Below are 19,459 nucleotides of genomic sequence, written 5' to 3' on the forward strand. Positions count from 1 at the left end.
TGGGACTTGCCCAGGCGTAAAGTCACATGGAGGGATCTGTGGCACCTGGAGCCCTATCGCATCTCCTTCCTCTTACGGTCGGTTTACGATTCCCTCCCCTCCTCAGTACATCTGCACACGTGGGGTCTAAGAGAGGATCCGCTTTGTAAGCTGTGCGACAAGAGGGGGACCTTGGCCCATATATTGTCTGGGTGCAAAACATCTTTAACCCACTTTAGCCCACAAAACCACCAAAAAGAAAAGAACTAGCATTCTCCACACTGCAAGTTCCTGGGAGATGAGGGTGGATCTTGGAAGGAGGTTGCAGTTTCCGGAAGTTGGTGCAAACATCCCTCCGCCCTGATATAGTGCTGTGGTCATCCAAGGACCAGAAGATAATCCTGGTTGAATTGACAGTACCATGGGAGGAGGGCTGTGAGGAGGCCCACGAAAGGAAGGCTGCAAAGTACCTACAGCTGGCCCAAGACTGCCGCGATAGAGGCTGGCAGACATGGGTCTTCCCGGTGGAGATAGGGTGTAGAGGCTTTCCAGCAAGGTCCGCATGGAGTTTCCTTTCTGCCATAGGAATATATATATGTGTGTGTGTGTGTGTGTGTGTGTGTGTGCGCGTTCTGACCAGTATCACTATAAAGAACTCTGAGTCTGTGCAATAACGCATTTCACATCAAACCACTAAGAATTACATCTTAAAAATGAAATGATATAGAAATTCTGAAATATCGGTGGAGTTCCCCTTTAAGTGTTCTGTGTTGCTGCGTTCAATTAGATCACTGCATTACACACACACACACACACACACACACACACATATATATATATATATATATATATATATATATATATGCGTGTGTGTAAACTGCATCGGTTTAATGCATTATATATATATATATATATATATATAATATGCATTAAACCGTTGCAGTAATCGAATTGAACGCAGATCTAGATATATATAGGGATCTATATATATATATATATATATATATATATATATATGTGTGTGTGTGTGTGTGTGTGTGTGTGTGTGTGTGTGTGTGTGTGTGAGACTCCGAGTCGACTCCAGAACGTTTAGATTTGAACAGCCCAACCGTAGCATCATAACAAACGACCGTTATCTCTCTCCCCACCCGTTTTCCGTATCATCTCCGCTACGATTGGCTATTTACAACAGAAGACCGCCCTCGAGGGTGAAAAAACATCCAATCCTAGCGTAGGAGGGGGCGGGCCTTTCCTGAATACGGGTGGAGGGAAAATAATAACGCGTGAGGGGCATCAGAATCTCCGTCTTTTTCAAACTGGTCCTCTGTCAGTTAGCTAACGGATTTAACGACACTACAGAAAAACTCCACAAAAATAAATGAGAGCGTGAGAAAACGTCGACGAGGTGACTTAAATGTCGACATTTGTGTGAGCCACACCGGAGAGGGAGAGAAGCGGCATCTTTAACGAGCCATAACGTCTCGGTCGCCTAACGTTAACGGACACGAGCGGGAAAAAACAGTAAGCCATGTCGGTTAGCCGGGTTGGTGGGAGCCGGACGTTGCTGCTCGCCTCCACCGGGACTCGAGTTTCTCCAGGCCGCTGACTGGACACCGCTACACCGCGTATGTTGGCTTTGTTCTGTTTCTCAGAATCAGACTACATAGGTTAAGCTAACCTCCACAGCCAGCAAAGCTCCACAGCTTCTTATTCGAATCACCCGTTCCACCTTAAATGGTGCAGCAGTTACATTACATACGGTACAGAATGTAACGTTAACCGCTGCACCGTTTAAGATGGAACGGGGCAATTCGAATAAGGTAACTTCATGACTAAATTTGCTCCAAAAGCGAGCCACACCGAGCATTAAGGTTAATGTCGGACGTTTAATTCCCTCGCAGGTGCTTTTTTGGGGCTGTTTTGCTCTTGTGTGCTTCTCCACACACACAGCCGAATAGCGCATTGCGCATTTCGGGCAGCTCCTCTGCCTCCTCTGGAGGCACCTTTGCTCTCGGTTTTGCACCTCAGGCTCAAATATCTGCTCCCTGAAGCCTTAATGAAACCACTCGGCTGGGTTTATGGGCCAGAAGGCTGCCTTTGAGTGGCATCTGCAGAGCTGCGCAGCTCTAAATGTCTTTATTTTGGGCCAGCCGTGGGGCCTGTGTCCCAACAAACTCCATTCATCCGTCCTCTGCTCAGCCAGCAGCTCATTCAGGAGCTTTAACCTCGCTCAGCTCCCGCTCGCTTGGTTTCCTCATACAGCACACACAGCCAGGGTTTGCAGGGAAATGCACCTGCTTCCATTCCAGCTTTTGCTTTTTTTTCGTGCCCTACTGGTTTTATTGGAAGGACTTAAAGAGGAGCTCTACCAAATATATCAAAGACTACAACTCAGATAAGACCATTTCATTTCCTATCCAAAATCACCAGGGAACCTACACGTGTCTTCTGAACGTTTATATTGATTGTTGATGATAGTTGGACTATAGTTAGACTATTTTGCATTTGAGCATCTTTCATGTATCCCTCCACCACATTTAGAGTATAACTTTCTGTGAGGGAGCTTTTAGAGGTGGACGTCTGGTTCCCATCTCCACCACTGTGAGCAGTTCTGACTCGGTAAGTTTCTCTAGAACAGAGCGTTTCACACCAGACCGCTCTGAACCGCTCTGAATATATCTGAATATAACCACTGAATGCAGAAATTCTGAAGACTCGGTGGAATTCCCCTTTAAGCAGCACTGAGCTGTTATACTTAAATGCCTCAACTTTATTTATTTTAGTGCATCTGCACCTCTGGAAATAAATGTTTCTCCATAGAGCAAAAGGTGGATCTAGTCTCAGTTCCTGTTGGCGTCTCAGCACTACTGTCTATGTTAATCGATCATGCACCATAGCTGCAGCACACAGGGGTACTCCACCACTTTTTCAAAAATTCTACATAATTGGATAAGACGTAAACAAAGTCACAAACTTACTGAGTCAGAACTGTTCACAGTGGTGGTGATAGGAACCAGACGTCCACCTCTAAAAGCTCCCTCACAGAAAGTCATACCACAAATATATTTTAGTTCATTTATTTTAATGCATTTATGGTTACATTATATGAAACTGGAATGAATACAGAGACATTGGTTTACTATAGTTTTGAGAAGAGAGTGTTGTGAGGCAAAACAGTCCCCCCAAAAAGCTTGCTTTTTCAGATTTCCCACTATTTCAATTTACATATAAATTCTCTGAAGACACATGAAAGCTCACTGGTGGTTTTGGATAGTAAATAAAGTGGCTATATTTGTGTTGTGACCTCATCACAACATCACATCAAACCGCTTTGAATGGCTTTGTTTATAACTCATTGATTGAATTATATAGAAATTCATAAAAATGTGTGGAGCTCCCCTTCTAGTGTATGATTCTGGCATATGCATTGAAGTTAATTAAATTATCAGTTCAAAATGATTCAAATGCCATCATATTTGTAACAGAAGCCTTTTGGCAGGTGCTTCACTGCAGAAAGGTGCTGAATGAGAAATTTAGACAGCAAGCAAAATCTGTTTTTATCAACTGTGGGTTTTTTAAAGAAAGCTACAGCAGAAGTATAAAGAAAGAGGGTAAAAATAGAGATAATATAATGTGATATTATGAGTGGAATAAAAACATTTTGCAGAAAAGCAGCATATGTTGCCGTCATCTTTATAAATAACAACAACAGAGAAACAAGGTCTGACAGGCCATGTGACCTGACTCACGTGTGGCAGTCTTATGCCGCTTGTGTGTGTCACATATGGGACCATTCATAATGGCTGGGTTTCTGCACAAAGTGCTGCACTTCACGTCAGATCAGTTCCAGCTGAGGAGCACAGTAATAAATCCTGGGCCAGAGAGGTTTTCACATTAATAATTAGGGTGATGATTTTAATGCACCCTCTTCTGAGTGTTTCCACTGTCAGTGACCATTTGATGGATCGGTTTACGTTTTAATTGTGCTTTTGTGACTCATTGATGTTTGCAATATAGTGGAGACATGCAGTATAACAGGGGTGTCAAACTCCACCAGTAAAAGGGCCGTATTAAAAAAATCTCAGCAATTCTGTGGGCCGGAGAAAAAAATGTTTTTATTTTTAATGAATGTTGTGCTGTAACCTCAGCCGACTACTGTTTATTCAAAATATCCAAAATGCAGACACTTGTAGACCTTTGCACTTGGAATATTCTAAATGGAAACATCCCCAGGTGCTCGGTCTTTTAAACCTACCTATTTGGCTGAACTGGACATCTAGCATCCTTACTTTGCTGCACGTTCATTAGTTTCTGAGCTGCTGTGGTGACGTTCAGTGTTTATATTAGCTGGACTGCAGCTGAAATGCATTTTGCTGACATGACTGGTGTAGAATTGTGTAGAATTGAGTAGGAACCACTGTCCCATAGACTGTTTTTGGGGTAGGAGAGTCAGAACACATTATGTTGCAGGGCATGCTGGGGACTGTAGTTCAACACATTGTAAAACAGGCTAATCTTAATAGAAAATTTAAATGCTTTTGCGGGTCAGATAGGATTGGTTGGCGGGCCTGATCTGGCCTACAGGCCTCAGGTTCGACATATGGGCAATATAGTGTGATTTGGGGGAAAAAAATCTTAATTGCAATTTTAGTTATATTGCATCTGAGATTTAAATTGCGATTATTTTATACACATTTCAGGCCTATTTTTGGCCAAGATGACCAGAATATCCCCCTTTTCTGGCTTGAGGCTTGACCCCTGAATATAGTATGTGAGACTGTAAGTAAGTTGTGGTTGTGATGTCACAACAACACGTGGAAGATATGGGTTTCTCTGATTGTTCTGACTCATCTACATCTAAAACCTTTGATGCTTTAATCATGTAGGCTATAATTTAAAAAATTGCAGGTGTGGTGATTTGAAAATTGCATTAAATTGTGATTTAGTCTTTCAGCCCTCATATTGTATTTTATTCAGGTTTTTGTATTTTGCACTTTTGCTAGCCCAGTCTGTGTGTTATATAATTAATTAAGTCTCTGTATTTCAGACATTTTTATCACTTAAAATAGAATAAAATCAGAAATTGAATCCCGAAATATGAATCAAGAATCGTGTTGAAGCTAAACGGATTTGTTTCCTTAAATCCCTAATTAATACTACCTTCTCTTGCAGAGGCAGAGAGGGCAGACCTTCTCGAACAGTCCGAGCTCTTTCCGAACGCAGCTTCGTCCGAGCTCGGCCACCTGGGACCATGCTGTCCATCCTGGCCGCGGGCTCTGTGTTTTTCCCAGGGCTTTTCCTCTTGTCTAAGCAGTGTCTCAAGCGGCTGCCTGGTCTGAGATGGAGCGAGGGAGATGCTGTTACAGTATCTGCCAGGTAAATAACTTTGACACCACATCAGACAGAATACATAAAACAAAAAATGACAAATGCATTCTGGAGAAAAGGGGTGGGCAGAGGGGTGAGGGGAGGGGAGAGAAGAGAAATACAAGGTAACTTTGATATAATAGATGATCAGTAATCAAGCTATTGTATCAACGCCCTCTTTCCATAGTCAATAATCGTTGCAAGAAGTTATATGTTTATAACCTATAGCTATTGCTGACACAGACATTCCAAAGAAAAGAACTGACCAATAAAATGGGACACTCTGGAGCAGCTGCACATGAACCTCAGGTCTCCATGCCCAGTGTCACGTGTGGGCTAGAGGGGTATAAAGCCCCCCAGCTTTGGGCTGTGGAGCAGTGGAACTGTGTTCTCTGGGGTGATGGAGCTCCATCCAATACTTTTGGGATGAGTTGGAGTGACCCAGAACTGACCATCCAACATCAGTACCAGACCTCACTAGTGCTTTTTAGGATGAATGCAGTCATTGCCGTTATTGAGCCTTTTACTTATTTTTGTATTTGTCCTTTATTAATTCTGCATTTTTTATTCTTTTTTAAAAACTTAAAAAGATTGGAGAGCTGAAGCGAATGTATTCCATTGGATAGTTATTTATCTTAAACTGAAGGTGACAGTTCAACCTCTTCAACTCCTTGGGACCACCGGTGGTTCCAAAACGCACTGTGTCATGTTCTTCATAACTTTCATATTTCATAAGTTACATTCAGAGGCTGGGCGTTGTATGAGGCTGTAACTCTTCTCTCCAGTCTAATAGATGGTGATGTCATTTTAAACCCTTATAATAAAAGAAGCTAAACTATAAACAGACGGCATCTCTTAAGTGATCTGCTCTGTAAACATTACTTTTATAAAATAACACAAAGAGCATCTGAGATTTTTGGCTTTCAGCAGTAAATTGTAAGCATATAGTGACATGTGTAGATCATAAAACACATGTCTTTTACTATATATATATATATATATTTACATTTATTTTATGCAGTTACTTAATAATTTGCCTTACAATTTGGGCAAATCAAAATATACCCTCGAGAATAAGAGGTTAAGCTTGAAGTGCAGGACAGTGCAGATCGGGATGAAACTCTACAGCCTCATAATGTCTAAAGACTTAGACATCTGAAACATGATAGCAAATATGACTCAGAATATGAGCTCAGTTGATAGAGTGTGGTTATTGACTTGTGCATCATATATCCACAAGGTTGGTGTCATCCATCCAAGCGGTTATGGCTTCCTCGGCTGGTTACATCATCTCGACTTCCTGTGATGACATCATCGAGGATCAGTAAGCATGCCTCTTTTTTATTCACACCAAATGAATCTTTATAAAATCGTAAGATTTGGCACAGGCCTAGGATTTATAAGCCAACAGTACTAGTGCTTAGGACATAGGACATAGTACATAGGAGAGTGGGATGATTAGGTTTTCTAGACAGCTCATGAATTTTTAATGCACCAGACTAGAGATGCCAGGGAGCAGTTGGATAAATGAAGGTCAAGTCAATGCCACCATCTTTCAATCTGTCCATCTCTCCCTGTGACTGTATTTTCACTGGTTTGGCTACAGAGCTTTACAGAACATAAGCACTGCTGTTTAGAACTTGCGCAGATGTGGTCAGACACTATTATGCCTTAATATTTCCAGAGTCACGCATGATATGATATTTTGCCATTACTGAGAAAAACAGCCCATAGCTCACAGCACATGAGGGTAACATGTTTCAGTGGACCAAAAGACATCAACAGTTGATGATGTGGTTAACGTGTAATTAACGAATGCCAGCTCTTTTGGCCAGTTTCAATGTTGTGACCATTTATTTATCTCATAAATCCTAAATAAGCAGTTTATTAAACATGATATGTAACATCTAATTCTGTGAACTTATGTAGTTCACATGTTTTATCAGAACACATCTTTTCTTTTCTTAAAAAGTTGGTATTTTACCAGATCTTTATTGATTCATTTCTTAAAAAACAAAATTGTATCTGTTCTTTTTTTCTGTTATTACTAAAGAATCTGCATTTATTGTTTTTTATTGTTTATTCTTTCTAAATAATCAATATTTTGTCTGTTCTTTATTCTGTTCTTTCTAAAAAACTTTTTTTAGTCTTTAATTTTGTCACTTCATTCTTTTCTAATAAAATAATCAGAACATTATCACTTCTTTCTTCCTTTCCATAAATGCAGTATTTTATCATGCAGGTTCTTTATTCTTGCCTTTCGGGAAAAAAAAGCGTTTTTAATCAGTTCTTTATTCTTGCTAGAGTCTGCATTTTATATATTATATATTCCTTTTTTACTTAAGAATCAACATTTTATTGGTTGTTTATCCTTTATTGTTCTTTCTAAATAATCAATGTTTTCTTTATTATTTATCTTACTTACTTATCTTACATTATCTGTTCTTTATTCTTTTCTTTATAAAAAAAGTAATTTTGTTTAATATTTCTAAAACTGTTTTTTATTCTCTGTAAAAATCTTTTATTTTTTTCTGTGTTTTGAAATTCTGTGTCCTTGGACAGATGTCAGTAGTCTGGTTGTAAAAAAACTGCATTAACCTGTAAATCTTTCTTTCCGTCCTTCTCTCCATCTCTCAGGCACTGGCTCACCAGCTCGTACATCCTGTTCGCTGTGCCCTACTTTGTGTACGACATCTATGCCATGTTCCTGTGCTACTGGCACAAGCTTCAAGTCAAAGGTCACGAGGTGGACAACGGCCCCAAGTCGAAGTCCGTGGTGCTGACCAGCTACCTCCGCCGAGAGTTCCTCATGGTCTTACACCACGTCGTCATGGTCACTGTGTGCTTCCCCATCTCTGTGGTAACTGTCACCATGGCGCACTGGCACACTTCTCGGTTCTGTAGCTGTGTGGAAAAGGAAAACGTCCGGCCAGATTTTTGACCTAGATTGAAGCTAGTCTTAGAACAGAAAGCAGTGCTGGGTTTGTCCTGCATAGTAACTTGACTTAAGATTGACATCAAGATCCATAAATACAGCCCTGCATGTTTACAGTGAGGGGAAAGTAGTATTCAGACACTTTTGGTTGTATTATTTAATAAACTTCCAGTTCACTTATACTGGCTTTTGACTCTGTACTTAGAATGATAAACCAAAAAATATGTATTTATAAATGTATTCAGTGTGTATTCATGAACATGAACAAAGATATCTATAAAATATATTCAGGCACCACAAATGCATAACACTGGTACTTTGTTGCAAAGCTTAAGATGAGATAAGATAATCTTTTATTAGTCCCACAACAGGGAAACTCACAGTGATACTGCAGTAAAGAGATAGCAAGACACTCAAGAAAAGAAGTAACAAGAAGAGAATAAACAACAAAGTAATTAACCTTATTAATTATTTAACCAGTTTTAAAGTTATATATGTAATACTAAAAGTAAAAAACTAAGATGAATATAAAAAATTTACTCTGTATAAAATATAAACTATCCACAAAAATTAACAATATAAACAACTATAAGTAAATAGAAGCAGAAATATTTACACTATAAGGATATTTTACCCAAGGTACTGATTTACGTTATACATGGGATGGTGAGGAGTTAACAGTATACACATTAAGAATAGAAAAGCAGCAAATCTTTACACTATAGAGATAATTTTCACATATTTCACATGGAGTATTGATTATATTGCACACAGGAAATGGTGATGTCAGTTTAAGTGAGGTGTGTTGTTGGCAGCTGTGCTTTAGACGTCTGCAGTAAGAAGTAGTTCATTTTTTCCAAATTGTGGTTTAATTTTGGGCCATTTTTCTCAGGAAACCATCTTCAATTCCTTAACTTTACAAGGTTGGATTTGCAATTTCAAAATCCTGTAATATCTTCTGATGCTGAGAGCAGAGAACAGCCCCATAACACGATGCTCCCACCATCATGCTTCACTGTTGGTTTTTGTAGGGATCATACATGCAGCCATCTTTCTCCACTGAATTATGCCCTAGGAGTTCTTTTTTCATTTCGTCAGACCGCTGAGGTTCATCATTCCAAAGAGTTCTGATTTCTCTAATGGCCGTGTGTAGATTTTAGATGCACACCTCTGAGCTTCTTTAGCAGAGGAGTTTTGTAGGGGTGTAGGAACAGAGATGATTGAGATGCAGCTCATTGCTTATTGTTACTCTACTTATCAGTAGAGAAATCTTACGTGGCTCACCTGTCCAGGGAAGAGTTGTTGTGGCTTCATAAACTTGTGTATTATTGAACAATACTGTACTGACTGGGACCATTCAAGTCTTTGCTAGGGCTCTGTAGCTTTTTCTGTTTAAATGTTGTTGTAGTTGTTTTTCTGTTTTAACCATTGTGTGGTGTTGGGGTCTGTGGTTTACCAAAAAAAAAAATGAAGTGATTTATTATTATTTCAACCTCAGATTCTTGGTCTTTGCTCATTTTCTGCGACGAACATATAAAATAGCCCATTTTCAGTGTCTTCACTCTGTTCACCCCCCACACATTTATACTACACATGTGGTGTTGGGCTGAACCCGAGGGGGAACCTGCTGTGTTCTTCACTCTGCTCTCCTCCTACATGGCCTGCTTATAGTGTGTGTCTGTTTGTATATGTGTGTGTGTGACGGTGGACAACATGAACAGGCTGCTGACTGGCTACAGCTGCTAAAGGAGAATCCTACGCTGGACACTTGTGATATTTTAAACATCTGGTATTTTTGCATACATTGTTATGACTGTATTGATTTAAAAAAACAATATCAATATTGGGTCCAGCAGACCACAGAGTAACAAACACATCAACACCACACAAGGGTTAATGTTGTCTCTGAGAACTTTAGGAGGCTCCTTCATCTTCACCATGATTGCTACTTGTTGTGAATGTGACTTCTTTTTTGTCAAAAAGACATCGTGTGTGTGGATATGTGTACTGGATATATATCAGATAAAACAAAGAAAAGTGTCTGAATGTTTTCCTGCCCTCACGTTACTTTGATCTTTCTCCATGTGGTTCTATCAGATCTTTATAATGCAGACCCATCTGGAAAAAATATGGACATGTATTTTTATACATTTCACATACATTGCAGTCTATGCTGAAATACATTACAAACTCTAAAATGTATTTCAGAAAATATCGCCATGTGAACCAAATATATTGTAAAATGCGTTTATTTTAAATGTATGGGGAAATATTACACAGAGAAATGTACGATGCAAAAATAAATGTATGTAAATGTGTTTATCAGATACATTTGAAAATGTATGAAAATTGTCAAAATCCTGTCTGATACCTTTAGAAATGAATTTGTATTCCAGTATCTTAATTTTAAATATGATCAAATGATCCTTTAACATGATACAAGCGAGTGTTGTAGGTCTTGATACTCAGTGAAAATGAAGTTATGATTTGATATTTTGTTTATTTGAAATACATTGTGTGAGTGTCTTGCTGCAGATGTACATGGTTAATGCAAAGTCAGCACCGTTCATTCAGTTCACGTATATTAATTATATCTGTAACTTTAGTTTTAAAAAAATACTAACAAATAAATGCATTTTATACGTATTATATACTAATACATTTTTGGCAGTTTTCATATATTGCAAAAATATATTTGATGAATAGAATTAGAATATAGCACACAGCCTTGATTCTGGTTGTTTTCCACTGTTAGACCTGACGTCACAAGTGCTCATTTAAATACTCAGAATCACAGTGTGGCTTCTGAAAATAAACTGTTCCAAAACGTATGAAGAGGCAGCATGAATATTAATGAGAACCCTGGCAGTCCTCTGTAGCCTGAGAGGAGTGTACTACTTTTCAGCTTTGAGACCTTTGCAATTTGAGGGGTGGGGGGGGGAGATAATTAAATAATTACATGCTACTGACTCTGGAGCACAAGAGTCACTTTGACCACTGGAACCTGAGCTTAAGTTTGATCTGGAGCCCTATGCTGATGCCGTGCACTAACCGTATGATGTCTGATCTCCCTCTCGCAGTTCTGGAGGCAGGGGAAGGGCGATTACTTCCAGGGCGTCATGTTCCTGGCTGAACTCAGCACTCCCTCCGTCTGCCTGGGCAAAATCCTCATTCAGGTACATCCATTATTGATCAGACAAGTGTTTTTCACTCCACCCCGTGGTATTTTTATACTGATTCATCACTCTCACCTCGTCTTAAACAATGGCGCATGCAATATTTAGAGTGCGGTGATTACATTGTACCTTAATGCGTCTTTTATGGCCTGGCCATGAGGGACAGGTTGCAATTAGCAGCTGCTGACTTGGCATGGAAATCTTAGGGAGTCCCTGTAGGCCGAGGCAAAGTGAAAATAGAATGCTTGTCAATATGCAAGTCCTGACTTGAAGTGTGCCGTGCTCTCTCAAGACTGAAGGCTAGATCTTTTATGTCTGAGATGCCCTGTGCATATTCAAAGAACGTAAGAGGCAGTTCATGCTGTTGTTTTAAGGCAGCTCCAGTATGGTTGGGCAAAAATTAGCAAAAATTGAGGTTTCCCCACTAAATGTAGTCGATCAATTAATTGGGGCAGTCATGGACTGGAGGTTAGGGATCCAGCCTCGTGACCGGAAGGTCGCCGGTTCGATCCCCAGAGCCGACAGCACATGACTGAGGTGTCCTTGAGCAAGACACCTAACCCCCAACTGCTCCCCGGGTGCTGCGGATTGGGCTGCCAAGTGTGCTCACTGCGCCCTAGTGTGTGTGTGCTCACTAGTGTGTATGTGTGTTTCACTTCACGGATGGGTTAAATGCGGAGGTGAAATTTCCCCATTGTGGGACTAATAAGGGTCACTTAATCTTAAGACATGTTGGGTGTTTAGAGTTTGCTTTTTTAGTTTTGCGCTGGAGCCACGGTGCTGATGTAGCTGACAAGTTAGCTTAGAATTATTGTTCAGCTTTGTGCAAATGTACCTCACGTATTTTAAAAACAGCTTTCAGAATTTTTTATGTAATTTTGACCATTTTTATAGATAACAATGTGCCATTTACATTTACAGCATGCTCCAGAGTGACTCACAAGAAGTGCTTTGTCTATCTAGAGAAAGTATCTTTGCTAGTTAACAGTAGATTAGAGAGAAAGACAGTCCTGAGCTCAGATACTGCTAGAAACAAAAAGTCACGGTTGATACCCAGAGAAAGGATCAGAGTTGAACAGAGAACAGTGCAATACAATAGAATACAATACACTACGCTACACTACACTACAATACAATACAATATTTAATTCAGTGCTAGTTTAAGTGCTGTATACAGAGTCTTCAGTCTGCGTTTGAAGACCGCGAGAGACTGCTGTACGGACAGCAAGTGGAGTTCGGTTCACCACCCAGGCTCCAGTACGGAGAACAGTCTCGATGCTTGTCTTTCACGCACCTTAAACGATGGCTGGTCAAGCCGAGCTGTACTTGAAGCTCGAAGGGCTCATGGTACAGCTCAAGATTTCACCATTGCCATCAAGTAGGTTGGGGCTGGTCCATTTTTGGCTTTGTAGGTAAGCAGTAGGGTTTTAAATCTGATGCGTGCAGCTACAGGAAGCCAGTGAAGGAGCGCCGCAGTGGGGGGACGTGGCTGAACTTGGGGAGATTGAAGATCCGGGAAGATTGTGTCAAACAATGTAATAAACCGTGATTGTGAGTTCGATCCCTGGTGATGCTACAGTCATCCTTGACCTCCCCCCAAACCTCAGGCACCAAATATATCTCGGCTGATTGGCAACATTTGGGGTAAAAGGATAATTGTATAAATTAGAAGTCTTTATGAATGTTCCTCCTGTCTATACAGTTTTCCCAGCCGCCCTCTCCAACTCCAAGCCTCTCACAGCTGAATATAGCCTCCTGAATTTAGAAGAGCTTTAACACTAGATGCAATATCCTCCTTTCTAGCACCCCCCCTCAACTTTGCAGGGCATTGAGCAGCATGGCACGTAGCCAATTACGTCGCCTGTACATAACATGGCTGAATGTGTGTCCTGGTTCTCAAGAGCATGCAGAGGACTCTGTTTAAGATAGGTGCGGTGTGTCAACTGCATGACAACTGATTCAGGCTTTGGGGTTATTTATAGGTTCATTCTGATATTAGGAAAATATTAAGCAAATGCCAACCAGCCTGAGAACTGTACCTCAACCTAAGAATAGTTTTTGTACAAGATAGCCTAGTTAATATTAGAGATGGTTACATTTACACAGTTACATATATTTAAGGACCCATATCATTCACTTAGCTTATATTTTAGAGGTCCACTTTTGACATGTATGTGGTTTTATATACCAAAAACAGTCCTAATTCATTTATGGTAACATGGCTATTTTCCAACCTCTCTGTGTCACTTAGAATTAAAAATCAGCTATTTTTGTTACTGTGCCTTTAAGACTGATATAAAACCAGTATTTTTGTCATTTTTACATCGCCCTTTACATTATATGTAAATTTTATGGTGAATGGACCAAAAGAAACATGTCAAAATTACATGGAAAAAATCTGGTTGACTTACATTAAAAGTAATGTATGTTTTTTCTTTCTCCTGTTAAGTTACCATTTTGGAGAAGGTTTTGTTCCAACAACTATATATATATATATATATATATATATATATATACACACACACACACATATACACACACACACATATACACACTCACTGGCCACTGTTCAATTGCTTGTTAACACAAATAGCCAATCAGCCAATCACATGGCTGCAACTCAATGCATTTAGGCATGTAGAGGTGGTCAAGACAACTTGCTGAAGTGCAGACCGAGCATCAGAATGGGGAAGAAAGGTGATTTAAGTGACTTTGAACGTGGCGTGGTTGTTGGTGCCAGACGGGCTGGTCTGAGTATTTCAGAAACTGCTGATCTACTGGGATTTTCACACATAACCATCTCTAGGGTTTACAGAGAACGGTCAGAAAAAGAGAAAATATCCAGTGAGCGGCAGTTGTGTGGACGAAAATGCCTTGTTGATGTGAGAGGTCAGAGGAGAATGGGCAGACTGGTTCGAGATGAAAGAAAGGCAACAGTAACTCAAATAAACAAAATCTCTGAGGAATGTTTCCAACACCTTGTTGAAAGTTTGCCATGAAGAATTAAGGCAGTTCTGAAGGCAAAAGGGGGTCCAACCTTCTACTAGCAAGGTGTACCTAATAAAGTGGCTGGTGAGTGTGTATGTATGTATGTGTGTGTGTGTGTGTGTGTGTGTGTGTGTGTGTGTGTGTGTGTGTGTGTGTGTATATATATATGTATATACGCACTTCAGTGTGAGTGGGCGGGGCTAAAGTGCTGTAGGCTGAACAAGCAGATATATGCAAATGCAGACATAACATTTTAAAAAATCATAAAAACAATGAATCCAGAACTGCCTTTTTTGCAGCCTATGCTCTCAATAAAGATGGTTCTTCATGGGTTCTTTAGTAAAGAAAATGGTTTTATATATACCCAAGAGTCAAAGAACCATTTGAAAGGGTTCTTCAGATTAAATAAATTTTTCCAGTCAGTTTTTTGCAAAAGGGTTCTATACAGCACCAATAAAGGTTTTTGTGTTGTAACAAGCCTGACATCACAACAGTATAAAGACCCATTTTGGTGCTATAGAGAACCATTTTCAAAAAGGGTCTATATAGAACCATATACATCACATTCCCCATCAATTTGAAGAGCGATTTTACCATGCAAAGAGCCATTAAATCATGAAATAGTTCTATATGGAACTGATTGTTCTAAGTAGCACCACTGCCCTTGATAAAGGACCCTTGAAGAACCATCCTTTTTAAGTGTCTATAAGTATTTTAAGCTGCCGCTTTTCTTCTACTTTTATTTTTGTGTTGGAAAGTTCATACAGTTGCACAGGAAATAGGCTTTACTACAAATCATCACTCATTTGTAGTTTTACTTTGTTTTTTTTATCTGTTGCCGACAGCACCGTCACTGCTTGGCTGACAATCACCTTTTTTTACTTTACGTTCACTTTTTCTTTAGTTGTTTTAGGGCTGCTTTTTCTTCTAACTGAAGCATTGTTTTTGCTGCTTATATACAGATCAGGCATAACATTCTGACCACCTCCTTGTTTCTACACTCATTGTCCATTTTATCAGCTCCACTTACTCTATAGGTGCACTTTGTAGTTCTACAGTTACAGACTGTAGTCCATCTGTTTCTCTGATACTTTGTTACCCTGTTCAGTGGTCAGGACCCCCATGGACCCTCACAGAGCAGGTACTATTTGGGTGGTGGATCATTCTCAGCACTGCAGTGACACTGACGTGGTGGTGGTTTGTTAGTGTGTGTTATGCTGGTGTGAGTGGATCAGACACAGCAGTGCTGCTGGACCTTTTTTATGTCCAGTCACTGTCAACTCTATTAGACACTCCTACCTTGTCCGTTCTCCTTGTAGATGTAAAGTCAGAGACGATAGCTCATTTGCTGCTGCACAGTTTGTGTTGCTCATCCTCTAGTCCTTCATCAGTGGTCACAGGGCGCTGCCCACAGGACGCTGTTGGCTGGATATTTTTGTTTGGTGGACTATTCTCAATCCAGCAATGACACTGATGTGTCTGATCCACTCAGACCAGCACAACACACACTAACACACCACCACCACATCAGTGTTACTGCAGTGCTGAGAATGATCCACCACCCAAATATTACCTGCTCTGTGGGAGTCCATGGGGGTCCTGACCACTGAAGAACAGTGACAAAGTATCAGAAAAACAGATGGACTACAGTAGAATTACAAAGTGCACCTATACAGTAAGTGGAGCTGATAAAATGGACAATGAGCGTAGAAACAAGGTGGTCAGAATGTTATGCCTGATCGGTATACATAAGTGTAGTCTTTGGTAACTGCCCTTTTCAGACGACACACCATAAATTCTTCTTTTGTCAGCCTCCCACGTTCATATTTCTTTCTCTCTGCCTCATTTCTTCAGTCTTCTTTCGAGTTGGATTGCTTGTTTGTGTTTACCCTTTCACTTGCACTCTCTCTCAGTACAAGCAGCAGCACACGCTACTTCACAAAGTGAATGGGGCGCTCATGCTGATCACTTTCTTCATCTGTCGAGTCCTTCTCTTCCCCTACCTCTACTATGTTTATGGCAGGTATGGCTCTTCACATCCCTTCCTCTGGCTTTCTTTCTCTCTTTTTCTCTGTCTCTCTCACTCTCACCTTCTCTCTCTCAGTTTTCAAAACAGGACAGCTGTGTGTGCAGCGACACGTAATAACGAACACTACCTCTCCAAAACTCAGCATTTTAAACAACGTAGAAGCGATCAAACAGATAGATGAAGATATGGTAATATGGTGCCGGTCCTGTGCAGCTTCACATGTTCTAGTTATCAGAAGGAAGCTGTCAAAACAGTAAAATAAATGTTCAGCGTGTCCAGAATTATGAACAGAGCTCTAGATGATTCTGAAATGACTGAGAAAGCTGTAGAACATCAAAAGTAAAGAGACAGAAAATCCAGGCAGACGTATTAGATCCATTTTCATTCAGAATAAAGTTCTAATAACTTTAAGAACAAAGGTGTTATAATATGACAGACAATATAGAAATAAACTCTACTTAAATTAATATCCAGAATGAAATATAATGACATTAATGTAAAAATGAATGAAGTTCTAATAGAATTGATATATAGAATTATGTTCCCGTCAAGTTTATATACAGGATTAAGTTCTACTGAAATTCTTATCCAAAGTAAAGTTTAATTAAAGTTTATTTCCAGAATGAAGTTATAATATTAACATCTAGAATAAAGGCAAAACAAAGATATCAAAAGAAAGAGGTTCTACTAAAATGAATATCTAGAATAAAATATAACAAAAGGAACATCCAAAATAAAATTCCAGTAGTTAATATTTAGTAGTTATATTCCAGTAGTTAATATTTAAAATTACATTCTAATTAAATTTATATGCAGAATGAAATGAATATCAAGAATTAAATAGAATATATTTTGTATCAAAATGAAGGTATAATAAAATCAATATCCAGAATGAACTTGTAATAGAATTAATTTGTAGAATTTGTAATAAAATAAATATCCAGAATAAACAAAAATATTTAAAAGGAAATTATAACAAAATTAATATCCAGGAAGAAGTTCTATATGATAAATGAATATCCAGAATGGAAGTTTTACAAAGCGGCTATCTAGAAAATAAGTTGTCTAAATAGGCACCCACAATTAATATCCACAAGAAAGGTTCAAATTAACATCCAGATTTAAGCTGTAATAAAATTAATATCCACAGAAATGTTCTATTTAACATCTAGAATTAAGCTGTAATAAAATTAATATCAACAAAAAAGATCTAATTAACATCTAGAATTAAGCTGTAATAAAATTAATATCAACAAAAAAGATCTAATTAACATCTAGAATTAAGCTGTAATAAAATTAATATCTAGAATGAACATGTAATAAATTCATATACAGAACAAAGTTCTAATAGAATAAATATCCAGAAAAACTCAAAATTCATATGCAAAATGAAATTAAAATAAAATGAATACATAGAGTGCTTTGTATTTAAAATGTAACAACAATTATGAGTGTGATAAGTGGTTCCAAGCTTTGGGCTGGTAGTCTGAGCACTTTTCTCTCCTTCCGTCTGCCACAACCTTTCTTTCTGTTTCTTGTCTCTGTTTGCAGATATGCCTCCATCCCTTTCTACCTGGTTCCGCTGGCGGTGCCCTGGCAGTGTAATGCGGGCGCGCTGTTCCTCATGGCTCCGCAGCTCTACTGGTTCTCCCTCATCTGCAGGGGGGCACTGCGCTTGTTCACTGGCCGCTCCTCATGCCCCCGACCACCTGCCTCTTCCTGCCCAGACGCACGCGGCCCCTTCCCGTCCCCTCGGCCGGCCAACGGCTACAGCAGTCAGGTGGCTGCTCTGACCACGCCCACCAACTTGGGGCATTGAGAGGAGGAGGAGAAGCTGGAGAGACTCTGGATGGACAAAATATTGTTGTATATGAACTGCATCACAAAATGAGCCTGAATCCAGAGCCGAGCTGGACCTGAGTGGGAACTGTGGAGCATTTGCAGTGTAACACTATGATACTGCACTGCGTTTAGCTCTGAGACCCTTAAACTGCATCTAGGGGCGCTTTAGTAGACCAACGAGAGCCGCACTGGAAAACAGACTCGACCGTAATAAACTCCTGGTAGTGTTTGCACAACGGCCAAGCCTGTGTCAGCCGCATATGTTTGAGCCAACAGAGGAAATATGCATCATAATTGTGCATCTTACGGCACTAAAGGGGTCGTCATGACGACTGTATAGACTCGTATGCAAAAGTCAAGTGACAAGTTTTGTCAATTTTCATATCCAAAGTCCATATCATCTACAGTAGGGCTGTCAAATCTGACCACTGAAATAGCTGTTTAAAAAAATCTCAACAAATCCGAGGGACAGAGAGCGATTATGTTTTAATACACCAAAACACACACACACACACATCTTCTAAGCCACTTATCCTTCTGGAACGCGGGGGGGAGCTGGAGCCTATCCCAGCAGTCACTGGAAAGGCAGGATACACCTTGGACAGGTCAGTAGTCCATCACAGGGCAGACAGACAGACAGACTTATACACTCACACCTAGGGGCAGTTTAGCGTATCCAGTCGGCCTGACTGCATATCTATGGGAGGAAACCAGAGAACTCCACACAGAAAGGACCCTGGTCACCCACCTGGGGAATTGAACCCAGGCCCTTCTTGCTGTGAACGCAGGCTCACTGTGTTGCCCCTATATAAAAATATATCCACTCATAGCGAACCTTCAAATATTACATGTAAATGCTTGATGTATTTAGGCTACATTCGCTACAAGATAACTTAAATCTCTTTAAATGTCCCCAGAATGCAGGTCTGTTAAACCTACCTGTGTTTCTGGTCTTGACACCTGACAGTTCATTAACTTTTGGAATCCGTTTCTGAGCTGCTGACTGTTTATAGTGTTTATGTTGGTTGAACTGCAGCTGAAACGCAGCTGGTGTGTTTGGTGATATGATGTGTACAACTGGGTAAAAAAAATTGCTGTCCCACAGACTTTTGTTCAGAGTGGCGTGTCAGTGCAAAATATGTT

The 19,459-nt window shown here is 39.9% G+C and overlaps 1 protein-coding gene across 1 annotated transcript; it reads left to right on the forward strand.

Moving 5' to 3' along the window:
* The first annotated feature begins 1,247 nt into the window (after positions 1-1,247).
* On the forward strand, positions 1,248-18,934 carry tlcd3bb (TLC domain containing 3Bb). Its single transcript, XM_017695023.2, has 7 exons — positions 1,248-1,604; positions 5,152-5,355; positions 6,587-6,670; positions 7,984-8,206; positions 11,362-11,457; positions 16,359-16,468; positions 18,026-18,934. The coding sequence occupies exons 2-7, from the start codon at positions 5,231-5,233 to the stop codon at positions 18,291-18,293; spliced, it is 906 nt and encodes a 301-aa protein (XP_017550512.1). The 5' UTR covers positions 1,248-1,604; positions 5,152-5,230; the 3' UTR covers positions 18,294-18,934.
* The last annotated feature ends 525 nt before the right edge of the window (positions 18,935-19,459 follow it).

Source organism: Pygocentrus nattereri, chromosome 13, assembly GCF_015220715.1.
Source record: "Pygocentrus nattereri isolate fPygNat1 chromosome 13, fPygNat1.pri, whole genome shotgun sequence".
In the NCBI taxonomy this organism is placed as follows: Eukaryota; Metazoa; Chordata; class Actinopteri; order Characiformes; family Serrasalmidae; genus Pygocentrus; species Pygocentrus nattereri.

Coding starts and splice junctions, on each gene's coding strand:
- tlcd3bb (XM_017695023.2), top strand. CDS start 5,231: ATGCTGTCCATCCTGGCCGCGGGCTCTGTGTTTTTCCCAGGGCTTTTC. Junction 5,356..6,586: donor GCTGTTACAGTATCTGCCAG/GTAAATAACTTT, acceptor TATATCCACAAG/GTTGGTGTCATCCATCCAAG. Junction 8,207..11,361: donor TGTGCTTCCCCATCTCTGTG/GTAACTGTCACC, acceptor TCCCTCTCGCAG/TTCTGGAGGCAGGGGAAGGG.